At 48.4% G+C, this 13,762-nt stretch overlaps 1 protein-coding gene across 1 annotated transcript in view; it reads right to left on the reverse strand.

The window, feature by feature from the left end:
• Positions 1–255: 255 nt before the first annotated feature.
• Positions 256–13,762, reverse strand: part of B4GALNT3 (beta-1,4-N-acetyl-galactosaminyltransferase 3) — a 111,610-nt gene continuing 98,103 nt past the window's right edge. Inside the window, 11 exon segments of the mRNA XM_019543885.1 lie at positions 256–559; positions 1,592–1,718; positions 2,158–2,311; positions 2,983–3,055; positions 4,716–4,869; positions 5,268–5,563; positions 7,213–8,233; positions 10,539–10,618; positions 11,478–11,578; positions 12,998–13,107; positions 13,491–13,634. Coding sequence (XP_019399430.1) covers positions 451–559; positions 1,592–1,718; positions 2,158–2,311; positions 2,983–3,055; positions 4,716–4,869; positions 5,268–5,563; positions 7,213–8,233; positions 10,539–10,618; positions 11,478–11,578; positions 12,998–13,107; positions 13,491–13,634 — 2,369 coding nt within the window. The 3' untranslated portion in view covers positions 256–450.

Consider the following 13,762-nt stretch of genomic DNA (forward strand, 5'->3'; position numbering starts at 1 on the left):
GAGTTCAGAGAACTTACTTTGGTCCCCTGTCCAAAGACATGGAAGTCAGTCATTTTTTTTCAAGTATCAGAAGCAGCATCTGCATTATTGAAAATAATCCATTTTACATGTAACTGAGATTTGTTCCCTTTTTCTCTCCATTTTTTTTTTTTAACCCCGCAAGTACTCCAGGCAGTGTGGCATCTCTTCCATTGTGCCATCAGTTGGGGTCTAGAGGTACTTTCAGTGTCAGGGATAATCAGTACTTTGCATGTCTTAGGCTCCCCCAACACAAACACAGATCCTGTGTTTGAGCCTCGGTGACTCACAAGAGAAGTTCCCATTCCTCTGACTGGCCTATTCCACAAACCTGTGTAAATGCAGTCACGTATGAGGCTTTGAAAGGGAAGAATGTGTGCTCTGGGCCTAGATAAAGTGCATGTTGGGATGCAAGACTTGGCCAATCAAACATTATGGTGTCTTCAACTGGCGTCGGTTCCACATGCCCCGTTTAGAGTGAAATCGGTGGAAGAAATGTCTCAGCGAGAGTCGTTCTACTTCCAAGCCAGCCTGCAAAATCCTGTGGAGAAGGGAGAGGAGGACATTCAAGTATAGCTTAGCTCAGTTACATGCCAGAAAGAAGGGTTGGCAGTGGGTTGGCAAGGGGTGGCAGGAGTGTCTGCGCCTGGAGATGAAGTGTGGAGCTCCCCTGTGCAGCACTATATGTACCATTTACACTCTGTAATTTAGGGTTTGCACTAAGAGAGTGCTAAGGCTGAAAAAGAAAGGAAAGACCTGCCAAGACAAGTCCAAGGGTCTGGACAGCATCCAGCAGAGGTGCCTGGCCTGAAGGGATGCCCTGCATCACAAACTTTCCAGAACACTTAACTTTGTCCCACGGACCTTGTATGACATTCCTCCTCATTAGGCAGATCTACATGTGCCCCTATGGTGCTTTTGTTACTGCGACATCATTTAGTATTTCCTTTTGAAACTACTAAATGATGGTGCAGTAACAGCCCGTGCTGCGCCAGGCTGGTGATGCATGGTTATTTTTAGCTGCTATGTTGCCACAGCAATACACTATAGTGAAGGAGCGTGTTGCTACAGTGACATAGCTGCGGCATCACGGTTTGTGCCCGTTGGCACTACGGTGATGCAGTGTCTCCTGTAGACTTGCCCACTGTTACCTACTGGGTATTTCTTACATGTATTTTGTGAGAAGCTAAAGGCCTCCGCTGAGATCAAGACCCCAATGGTGGTGAAGTAACAGGAAGTAGGGTTAAGTAAATCCAATGTGAACAACTGTATATGTTTGTTGGCTGCCTGTTGCATGCCAAGAAAGAGCCTGTAAGGTGCCAGGAGTTTGGAGGTAGCTCCCTGCTTTTCTGAACTGGTTACTATGACAGGATGGTGTAGTTGTAGTAACTCTTCTTGCCTGATCACCAAGGGACTGCTCAGGAGCACGTGACCCCCTTGCTGGGAATACTACAGAGTTCTTTTGTGCCATCTGTTTCCCACTGCTCTCTTCCCCAGGTCACTGCCATATCCAGGTCAAATGGGACTGCTGTCCTGACCCCATGGCCTGAGCCGGCTGCACATCATGCCCTACCTGTCCAGGAGTTCCCAGTCCTCTCCTCCCCAGCGATCCCGAAACTCTTTGGTGTTCATGCCCCCAATCTTATCCAGGTCAGACTTGTATATGCCCAAGAGACCAAATCCATTCACCTCCCAGTACCCTGTGGAGAAAACAATAAAGCATCAGGCATGTTTGCATCCTAGCCAGGAATGAAAAGGCACCCTTGTGTCTGTGAGCATGAGGAGCATGGCCACAACCCTCCTGAACTCAGAAACCCTGATTAATTGGGTCCATAGCTCAAGTGCTACAGAAAAAGCAAAGGTGATCCCTATCCTGTGGCACAGAGAACAGAAAACATGCTTGGCCCCTGTCCCTCTCTATAGGGTTTGTCACCTCCCTGGAAGACAAGGATATCAGTTGGAGAGGAATGAAGCAGGGACCCTAGCCTGCCAAACCACTGCCAGGCAATCATCTCTTCCTGGGATCAGACCTGATCCAAAACTCAAAGGACACCCAAGCTTTTTCTGGTGCCCATAGGGACAGCAAAACCCAACACCAAGGTACTCTCCTGGAATGTGCCACAGACCCTGCCTTCTTACCATCAGGCCACTGTGGGGATGCACCACAATGCAGCCGCATGACCATGGGTGCAAAGGCCATCTTGCCCTCCACGCAGTGCTTCCGAATCGAGTCGATGATCCCTCTTGGGAAGTGGATGTGGAGATCGCAGAGGAAAATGATACTGTGTGGATCCTGGAAGCAATGGCACAGAAGTTTGTCATATAGACCTGACGCTAACTGGCACTAACCTGGGACCACTGCTGACTCCAAAGGGGGAACCTCCCTCTTACGGACACTCAGCAACTTGATCACCCCATGATAACTGCAAACCCTTTGGATTTTGCAGCTTCTACCTATTGGTATCACTGTCCACTTAGTGCCAGTCCATAGCCCTGTACTGTGCAGTGATGTGCAAAGTCCACAGTGCTGATCTATTCCACAGCCCAGATAGGGCTATTGCTGACTTGAAGTCACCCAGCATCCTTGGGGTCTGCTCCTTTTTTATGCTCAGGCTATTTTAACTTGCCTTGGTGTGTAATTTTCACCCATGCCAAGACTCCTTTTACACTGGCAGACCCATATCGAGGGACTCAAGTCAGTGAGCTTGAGGCCCATATCTATCACCACCCTGGACCCAGAGGTCCTGACTAATTGGGTCCACAGTTTGAGTGCTACAGGAAAAGCAGAGGTGTACATTGCAGAGGCAGAGTCAATAGAAAATTTGCTGGCCTGTTTCTCTGTGAGGTCCATCACCTCCCTGGAAGACAAGAATTTCAGCTTAAAAGGAGCTACTGATCTGGACATGGATGAGAGCTCTTACTGCCCCTTGGCCACCCCATTCACCCCAGCTGCCATGCACTCACCTTCACAAGGTCTATGCCAGCTTGGAGCCCTGCTGAGCGTTCAAAATTCCCTGTCAGCTTCAAGTACTGATAACTGCTGGCAAGAAAGGGATTGGGGGGAGTCCATTAGGCACTCAACAACTGCTCCTTGAACAGCTCATTCGTTCCCTAGCAGGTACCCCTAGCTCCTTGAATTCTTTCAGGAAAAGCAGGGAGATTGAGGGAAAAAGGAACTTGGTTTGCTGCCCTCCTCAAGCTCATGGAGGTGTTCCTATTTACATCTGTGTGTCATTTCATTGCACTTTCACCCTTGCCTTTGATCTCTGTGCCACACAGTGAACACCTTCCAGGGCACAACAGACCTCCAGTGTAATCAAGGCCTGGTGCGCAAAGATGGCAGCTAACTGGAGACCTGTGCTTCAGGACAGACCTTGGAAGGGTGCTTTGAGAGCTTGGGATAACATGGGCTCTATTCACACAAAGCACTATACACTGGTATCAGGCAGCCTGTGTTGAGGAACAACTGTAGCTGGTTTCCCTGAAACACAAAGGCTGTTCCATTTCACAATAACAAAGGAGGGGAAAATATTTTAACTATAAATCAAACAAGCACATTATTTCACATTTCAGTTGTATGTAATAAAGTCATACTGGGCATTAGTACATATGAATGCATTGCAGCACATGCATTTGTATAAATGGCAAAATGTGCATCAGCGCTGAGAAAATGGCAGCGGTGCACTTGTGAACTAAATCACATCAAAGGTGTTTTAGTTCAAAAGTGCACTGCCGTCATTTTCTACACACTGATGCGCATTTCAGTGTTTATACAAATGCATGTGACGCAGCACCCGGCACTTCAGCTCGTGGTCTCCGCAGACTCCAACACGGTGGGTTTCTGGGTGTGTCAGAGCAGACAAAGATACGTGTATAAATATCCATTGTGCCTGGGGTTCCTCTGTTTGCAGTACAGAGAGCTAGCTGTCCTCAGAAGAACTGCTCAGCATTACCTGGCTTTCCAGAGTCCTGAGGGAGGCCCGGATGGTACTGTATCTTTTGTCACTAAGTGGGCTGATTGTGAGGCCCCATTGATCACTGACTGGTCACCTCCTCTGCTTTTTTCTGTCTCCAACATTCAAAGACTTAACTTCATAAATCTGAATAGGAACCACTAGAATGAAAGTGCATCTGGATGGAGTGTACAATAGGTAGCTGTGTGGAGATACCTGATGACACTGTATGGGACTTACAGGTATGTGTGTGGAAGTAAATAAGTGTGTAGTGTCTCTGTTTGAGCATTTGAGTTCCTGTATGCCAGTGATTCTTAATCAGGCTGCCACAGATCTCCCCACAAGGGAGATCCTTTTGAAGGGTACCACAAGGTGTCACACACTGTTAGTGCTGTTAAGTGTGTAAACATAAACCCTGAGATTTCAAATAGGAATCCACAGTGTTAAAAACATTTTGACCTATCATGGTCTTTCTGAGTACTTTGCAAAAGAAAAGTTGCTCTGTTATTTTGCTGTAATCAGAACAACAAAAGAAAACTAAGAAAACCAAGGGGTGTCCTGAGTCTAATGCCTTGAGTGCCTTGAGTCAAAAAAGGTAGAGAATCACTGCTGTATACAGTGCAGATGATCCATCTACAGAGAGCTGTGGATGTGCTATATGAATAGGGGACATACAAAAAACTAGAATTCATGTGAGCAAGGGTTAACTTGTGTGTAGTTTATGTGCATATGTGGCCCTCTCACCTCTGTAACCGGGACCTCTTCAAAGCCTTCTCTACATCCATGTCATCACTGCTGTAGTCTGTGATGATGACATTGAAGTGTGGGTCCTTGGTGACTCGGGACAATTCTACCATGTCAGAAATAAACTGCAGTACCCAGCGTGCCTGGTTTTTCACTTGTCATGATGGAGGAGAAAGAAAATGAAAGCAAAATTAGTTTCATGACTGGCAGTGATTGCAGCCTCCTGCCAAACCCCACTGAGACAGACTGGGGGTGCGAGTCAAGGACTAGTCTAGGAGTAGGCCCTATGGTGAAAACCTGGATCTGAAAGCCCCAGGTTTTGGGTCTGGATATTGGCTTTAAAGAGTGAGTCCACACCCAGGGCATTATGGGAGTCATATCACTGGGTTTTCATCCCACTGGTTGTTTGGGGCCCTGTTATATTTCTGGGGGCAGTTTAATTTAGGGAAAAATAAATAGGCAGTGATGCCTGAAAGTGGGTGCAGACTGGCACAGTGCTCAGAACTACCTCCAGGCTAGGTTCCAGCACCAGGCAGCCCCTCTTCTCCTTACCTGGCACGATGAAGTGGACAACAGCATGATGGTTCCAGGAAAAGCCCAGTGGCCAGCACAGCTCCGGCTCACTAATGACGCCCATCAAGTGGCGCCGGCGGCCCCAAACCAGGTTCCTCATGTTCCTCTCCTGCTCATCACCACCAATGCCTTGCCAACCCCGTGCAAAGATGTACTCTGAGAAGCGGACAAGCCGCCCCCCCTGCTCCAGTAGCTCCAGCTCCAGCAGGTAGCGGCTCCCTCGTAGGCGGTCCTGCCGCTTCTCCACATTCACTATGCGCTGCAGCTGGAACCTCCTGCAGGGGCACAGCTGGGTGAGGCACATTCCCCACACCCACATCACCTCTTCCCTCAGGCCTGCATCAACCACCCAGCCTCCACCCCAGCCACCCCCATGTCACCGTAGCTGGTTCCTCTTCCCAGAACATTATTAATCCCTAAATTTTCAGTCCACAGCTTTGCTTCACCCATGTCAGATGAGGTGGGGATCTTTTTTTATCTCCTGGCCCCATCTCTGATCACTTGGGCTTAGATCTGGGGTCCTAGCCAAGATCAAAGAACTGATGATTGAGAAGAAGTAAAGACCACACAGAAAATAATTTTATTTAATTAAAACAGCTATTTTAGTGTTGGGAAGATGGATTTTCTTTAGTATTTTCATTAACGGGCTTGGCACAAGAAGGAGGAGTATGTTGATAAAATCTGCTGAGGACACAAAGTTGGGAGGCGTTATCAATATGGAAGTGGATAGAAAAATCTTATAGGAAAAAGATCAAATGACCTTGAGCACTGGAGTAACAAAAAAGGGATGAAATATAATAGCACAAAGTGCAAAGTCATGTACTTAGGCATTAGCAATGAGAATTTCTGCCCTAAGCCAGGAGCTCATCAATTGGAAATGACAGAGGAGAAGGACTTAGTATACCAGGTGATCATAGGATGGCTATGAGCCACCAATGGTATGAGGACTATGACAAAAACAAATGCAATCCTAGGACTCATCAAATTTTTACCAGACCTCACCTGCCATGCCCTGTACAATTCTGGTCACCCAAGTTTTGAATTAAATTCATCTTTCTTAAACAGGTACAGAGAAGGGTTACCAGAATGATTAAGGGAATGGAGGATCTCTCTTCTGAAAGGAAACTGTGAAAGCCTGTACAAATGAATAGTGAGCAGAGACGTGCCCTTTCTAAATGTATCCAGAGAGTAAATTTCTGGAAGGGGAGAGAAGCATTTAAGGTATAGGATAACACTGGCACAAAAATGGGTATAAACTGGCCATGAATAAGTTTAGGCAGGGAATTAGAAGGTTCTTAAATATCATAGCCAGTAGGAGCAACCTTCCAACAGATGGCAGAAATCTAACCAGTTTGTGACTGGGATTATATGATATGGTTACTTATGAGGCAGGGAATGGTACTTGCATGAGGAGGTCCATTCAGGGTCTACATTCTATGTTGTTAAGAGGTGCTGGAGTCACAGCCCAGAGGTACCAGGTCACTAGACAGAGCTGGGTAACTACAGATTCATCAGTGTGCCTTATTTCTCTTTACAGCTAGAGGTTCAGATCAGTTCCTATGTCCATTCAGTGCTTGGCCCTTCTGATGAGACTGACAACAAAAGAGCCAGTGAGGAAGCTGGTTTTCACTCTGAAAATGGGACCTGGACTGAACATCAACTCATTTTACACCAACCACCAGATATCAACATTCAGCCTCTACTGGCTGTGGCTAGACAGGACCTGCCCTGACTTTATGTCCCACTTGCAGCCTCCCCTGGTGTTTAGCCCTCAGTACATCTCCTAACATGGTACCTTCAACACTCAGAGTTAACTCTCTTCTTCCTACCAGCTCCTTACTCCAGGCTATGGTTCCTATGCAGTGTGATACAGTAGCCCAAAGGAGGGAGGGAGTTCAAGGGATTGCAAGAGACAGTGCCTTACCCTTTGTTCTTCTGGTTGAGCTTCTTTAGGAAGACGTGTGTGACCTCCAAGGCCTCCCTCTCTTTGAGCAGCAGGTTCCCCGATGTGTTGCACTTCAGGTCAATCCAGTCTGTTCGCAGCACATGGAAATCCAAGATGCTTGTGCTGAAGGTCTGTTCCCAGTTCACTACTTGGTCAAACACTGGCATGTAGTCAAATCCTTCCTCGTCCCCCTCGACTTCTCCTTCGATCTCTTCTTCTTCCTCTGCTACTGCTGGGTCTACAAGCTCATGCCTGTCCTTTGCCCGAGACTCTGCTTGACCCTTCTCCACATCTGCATCAATGCCATCTGCCACCTTCTGCTCAGCAATATATGACTCCACTTGGTTTAGCCACTGTGCTTGGTAAAGGGTCTGTTTGCTGAGGCTGGCAGCACTTACAGCTCTTCTGCTGGCTTTACCAGAGACTGGGCTTTGTCTCTTTGCTTGTATGGTGCCTGTTGGTTGGTTCCTGGTGTTAGTTGAATTGAGATCTCTCTGAGGAGGCCTTGCCCCTCTTGGTATCCTACCATCTGAGTCCCTAGACCCACCAGGAGAATGCTCTGAGGCATCCTGAGGGCTTGTGCTAGAGGCAGGACCTGGGTCTCCTATTCTTTTCTTGATGAGTGACCTTGCACGGGTGCTCCTGGCATGCTGAGAAGGATATTTGGAATTGTCCTTGACCCCAGTTTTTAAGTGACGCCTCCTCATGGGTGTGCTTCTTTCTAGACTGGTTTTGTTGATGCGTTGGTTGTCTGAGGTAAGGGTAACTGCCTTCATATGGGGCTTCTTTCTCCTTTTGTTTGGGACTGCCTCCTTCACATTGCCATTTGTGAGTGAAAGGGGCTTCCTATGCCCCTGGAGAGAGTAGTCATTGTAAACATCATCATAACCCATCAGTATGCTGGGGTATGCTTTGCCCACTGCCAGCTCTGCCCCCTGCTTGCTGAGGTTTGTGTCCTGGTCCACATACTGAAACTCATCAGGGTTCCCTTCCTCATAGCCTACAAAGACAATCACAGTTACACCTCTAACCTCTCTGCTCCCCTGCTCCCTGAGCCACACAAAGGGACAGGAAGGGAATAACTGCTCCCTCAGTCCAGCAGCCAGTCCATTCTATTAGGGGGTGCACTGATAAAGATTTTTTTGGCCAGTACCGATGGCCGATTATCAACAAGCTATATCGGCCGATACCTATCTGATTGCCAATATGAAGCCCAGCAGCTTATAGAGCAGCATGTGGCTGGTAAGTCTGTTGGGGGGGAAGGGGAGGAGAAGTGGGGTGAGAGGAGCAGAGCAAGGCCTCTGCAGTGAGGGAGGCTGGGGCTGGGCACGGGACAGAACCACAAGCGGCTCAGCTGGGGGACATGGGGGGTGGCTCCTGCCATTGCACGCATTCCTGGGAAACCTTGGAGGGCATGTGCCAGCAGATCTGTGCACAGGATGAGGGTAGGCTGCTGTTACAGGCTGGGGATGAGGGTAGTGCCAGGCTCTTCTTGGTAGGAGGGGCTGGGCTGGGGCTGTGCTCAGGGTGAGTGGTGGTGGTAGCGCTGGGAGGGGGGGCTACCACCCTGTAGCCCCCCCCTCCCAGAACTGCTGCCACCCAGCCCACACACATCCCTGGCCCAGCCCCACTGCCAGGAAGAGCCCAGCACTGCCCCAGTCCCCAGCCCGCAGTGGCAGCTTGCCCTTGCCCCGCACACAGATCGGGGGGGCATATGCCCCCCATGGCTCCCCTGGGGGTGCATGCAGTGGCAGGAGCCACCCCACCCTTGTGTCCCCCCGGATGTGCTGCTCATGGCTCTGTCCCACACCCAGCCCCACTCCCTCCCTCACCGCAGAGGCCTCAATCTGCTGCCTCCATCCCTTCCCTCCCAACAGACTTACCAGCTGGACACTGCTCTCCAAGTTGCCAAGCTGATCATATGCATGCTGTGGCTATGCATGCACACAACATTTATTGGTGACATTTTTGGCCACATCAGCGAAAAAAAGCCGATTGCCGATAATGTCAATTTTCCTTTTATCAAAGCTGATATGATATGGACTGATGTATCAGTACACCTGTACCTTCTGTGCATCCCCTTTGTGAGGAGCATCCTCTTGCCTGTTTTTAGTCACTAAGTTGGAGTGCTGGGTACTCTGTCCCCTACAGCCACTGGGGCTTCTGGGGAGGGAAAGGTGAGCTCCAGCTTGTACTAGTCACCTTGCTGTTTATGGACCTATCCCCTCCCACTCTGCCATGGCCCTTAGGCATGTGCTGCTGTGTGCCACTTCGGCTGATCCAACCTGCCTGGAACTGAGCTGTAATGTCCTGCCTATGGCTAAATTGTGGGCAGGAAGTGTAGTTCTCACTGCAGCCGCTACAGCCTGCTTGTGGCACATGGCACTTGATACCATCCAGCGTGGCATTTCCCACAGGGCTGACAGCAAGGATGGAGGGCCAGGTACTGAAAGGAGTGGGGAGGAGGTTGAGGGCTAGAGAGCATGCAGTGGGGTTTGACAAGGATCAGGCTGCTGAAACCTGAGCTGCCAGCAGTACCCTTCAGCAGCAAAAAATCCATCCTTTGAAGGCCTTAGGCAAAATTATTAGAAAAATATACAAATCACCCTGCCTGCAATTTCACAAAACTTACTCTGGGCCACAGCTATGGTCTCTGATGTGTGTTGGCAAAGGGCTGTTCAGCATTCACGTGACCAGCTCTCAGGAAGCAAAATCGAGGGCACATATCCAGATGCTCCACAGACATATGGAACCTGGAGTAGCTGACTCCCCTTCCAGTTCTGGTTAGCACAGCTGCCATAGTGTGAGTGCTGTGGACAGGCTACATAGCTCTGCTGCTTTCCACTCAGAAGAAAGCCCATGGTTGCCTTCCAAACCAGAAAGGTCAAAACTGTATTTGTGTGGCACTGTGACAGAGTTAATCAACATAGCCCCGTTTGTGCAGCACTGAGAGACAGAGATAATTAGCCTGTGGTGCTGTGCTGCAGAAATGTGGTGCTGTGGCTATCTCCTGACCTCAAAGCAGCAAAGCTATGTCCCTGTAGCACAGTTGTTTTATACCCTCTTAACAAAGGTGGCAGGGCCTTACCTTGCAGGTTTTCAAATCTGGGATGAAAGTTCTGTCCCAGGGAGTCCCCGGGGACACAGGAACACAGCCCCAAAAATTCAGTACTGTCTTGGAAACTCTGGGACAGTCACTTCTTTTACCCAGAGCACAAAGTCAATAGTTTTTCTTTTTGTCATTCCTGGGGATTGCACATTGAGAGACAGACAGAAAAGTCTGCCTGTCTTTCACTGGTCTTTACCTGGTTGCTCTGTTTTCTCCTCAGACTCCAGATTTCCCCTCTCTGGCTGGTCAATTTTCATATATTTATAGAATCCAAATCTGCAGGAGCAAAGACACAGTATAGGCACAGCTGTATGTGACAGAGTACTGTTTCTCTGCTGGAAGACAGATCATGGAAAGTGCGATTTCCCTCCCACCCTCTATTGACATACAAAACACTGCTTCCATGATACCATCACATCATTATAATTATGTTACCCTGACTCTTAGCATCAACAGGTCCTGTGAGTCTGGGAAAGGTGTGAGGCCACACTATCTCCCTAGCAGGGAGCTCCACTTGTGGGTGAGGAAGCTGTGCTGGCAAGTACATTTCCCAGTTCATCAGGGCAAGACATTCTGTTTAACTCACCAGCTTTCAAGCCTGATAGACTTAGCAGCTCAGGGGCAGATGTTCTTTCAGAGTTCAGAGTGTTTTCATTTAAAAGGTACATCAGGAACAGGAAGAACTGAGCACCTCAGACGAACACCTGTCATTCCACTAACATCAGTGGAGATTCTGGGGGCTTACCAGGATGGTGCTTGAAGAAGCCAGAAGCCATGTCCACACAGTAAACTTACTGTGCATGGCCAGGGCCTCCTCATGCATGGTTGAGTGGAAGTAATGTATCAGTACTGATTGGTGGTCACTTTGGGGGTGGCTAATTGGTCCTGTCACTCAATAGTTGTAATCAGCCCACCCAAAGTGACATGTGGCTGTGGCTGTAGCTGCTTCTAGTTTGAGAGGCAGCTTTCCCAACCTGCACTATGGACTTGAACATGCATTGTGCACTCAGTTGACCAGGGGGAGTTTCCTGTGTAGCTGTGGCTAGAGCCCTACAAGTAGGCATCTAAAGTTCCACCCCAGTCCCAACACCAGCCCCAACTCATGCTAGACAGCCAGCTGGGAGGACTGTGTTACCTTTCCAAGTAATATGGATTCTCCTGATAGAAGCATTTGTTGTCTGTCTCCATATGGCTCAGGCGGCTGTAATCATTTGGGTAAACAAAGGACAAGTGAACCTGGAAAGTGGAGAGAAAACCATGCACAAATGAAAATGATACCTGGAGATGTCACACACAGGATAGCTGAGCCCTTTAAGGGGAAGTTCATCGGTTAGTTGCCCCAAGGTAGGACCTCATACATGGTGCCAGACTACCCTAAAGACCAAAGCTGCAGTAGAGAAATGAAAGCAGGAAGGAGCAGATAAGAGGCGGGGACAGCTGTCTGGGGAGAGTGGCATGACGCTGGGAAGACAGCAGGTGGAGAGAGAGACACAACATGGGTTAGGAGAACGCTGTACAGTACGTGTGATCCACTGATCAGACCTGACACAGCTACAGAACCTTGCTGAGTACAAGGCCTGTGTGGAAGCTCCTGGGTAATAGTGAGGAAGACCCAGCTTATTTGGGACAGACTGAACCAAAGAACAAGAAAGTTGATTTTGGATGAAGGTTCCCAGCAGAAGGAGCCTGGCAGGCAGCAGAATTTGAGGTGAAGGAGTGTGGGGAGTGTAACACTGTTGGGGAGTCTTGAGGAAGCCCTGATGTGGAGGTGTTGGGAGAAGAGTGGTGTGAAAGGTGGAGGATCAGGAATGTGGGCAAAGGGCGGAGAGCTGCAACCTGTCCCACTCTATATGGGAGAACTGTGAGATGTCTTCTTATGAAAGAATGTTTTATTTTATATGACTACACTACTTCTGGAAGCAGGGCTTGATTTGACTCGAAGAATAAAAGTCCTTTCCCAGGCAAGGAAGAGGTGACCACTGGTTTGACCCATGGTGGAGAAGGCAGACAACACAGCTAGCCCCTGGGACTGTAAGAGAAACTGAAGCAGTACTTACCTGTTTTGCCACACCTGTCTGCAGAAGGATGCCTGTGAAGGGTGATTTGTGTGACGTTACTGAAATCCAGATCTGAGCTGTCAGAAAGCAGTCAGGCCTGGGATTTGGGACTACCCCATTAAAGCAACAGAATGTTTAGCACTGGAGGTAAAGACAAGGGTGACTTGCTACATTTAGAAGTTTACCTAAACGAGGTCTATTTGGAGCAGGGCTTTTTGTATGGGGTTCTTCTAGCTCTGCTTATTACATGTCTTTAGAACTGACTGGGTTGGGAGATATGTGTTTTAAACTACCCATTTTCTTTATGGGTAGTTTTTTACACCCTCTTAGCAAAGGCAGCAGGGCCTTACCTCATGGGTTTTCAAATCTGGGATGAAAGTTCTGTCCCAGCTCTGAATTAGGAAGGGAGAGAACCAGTGCTGCGTCATGCAGAAGGGACATCCATCCCACAGAAGGCATCAGCTATTGGCCTATTCCCAGACTTTGGAAAGGCCCCATGTTTCAGTCGGGCATTGCCCTCATGTTCTAAAGCACATATACTCCCTAGTGCAGCACGGAGCACTTGGCCAAACATCTCCGTTAGAGGAATGAGACTTACGAACTGGAGTCCTTGATAGCGTGATAACGGGAATCCATTCACCAGATAGCTGGGTTTGTAAGGGCAGTCCGGCAAGGTCTTCCGCAGGCGTGACTTACTAATCAGAGGCACTACAAAAAGCCAAGAGGGACACAGACACAAGAATTACTTGGACCACAAATCAAAGCAAATCCACCCTGCACCAATAAAACAGGATAGCTATTGCTGTGGACACTTCTATCCATTAACCCCTGTGCTTACTGGGTTCCTCCCTGTATACTAATCTTTTGGATTTATATGAACAATTTAAACCTGAAAGCAATGTTAGAACTGGACTTTGAAAGAGATGACATGAGTATGGTTTATCCCTCATATTGTAGCTCTCTTAGGCATCCTGAAATGACAGCTATTTCCTTCTCCACATGAGAAAAATCTGGTTGTTAGTGACCATGTGGTCCTCACTCACATGATGTGACTGGCTGCAACAGTTTCCATTTGTTTGGCAGCCTCTTACCTTTATAAATAGTGTCCCGAGGGTCAGGCTTCAGCATGTCAGCTGGGTGTGTCTTCTTGCTCAGACTGGCAGTAGACTGATTTGTATGGCTGGCCAATGTCTGTGGTATATGTTCAACTTCATCCATCTTTAAGAGAGTCTCATCTAGAAACCAGCAAGAGAACAAAAGGAGGAGGAAGGACTAATCTATCACTTTATTCTGAGTGTCATTTCATTTGGTAACAGCTCCAGGAGCACCCCCTCTCTGAATTCCAGCCCATAAAATCTTGGCC

Source organism: Crocodylus porosus, unplaced genomic scaffold (assembly GCF_001723895.1).
Source record: "Crocodylus porosus isolate Cpor-Errol unplaced genomic scaffold, CroPor_comp1, whole genome shotgun sequence".
NCBI classification, from domain to species: domain Eukaryota; kingdom Metazoa; phylum Chordata; order Crocodylia; family Crocodylidae; genus Crocodylus; species Crocodylus porosus.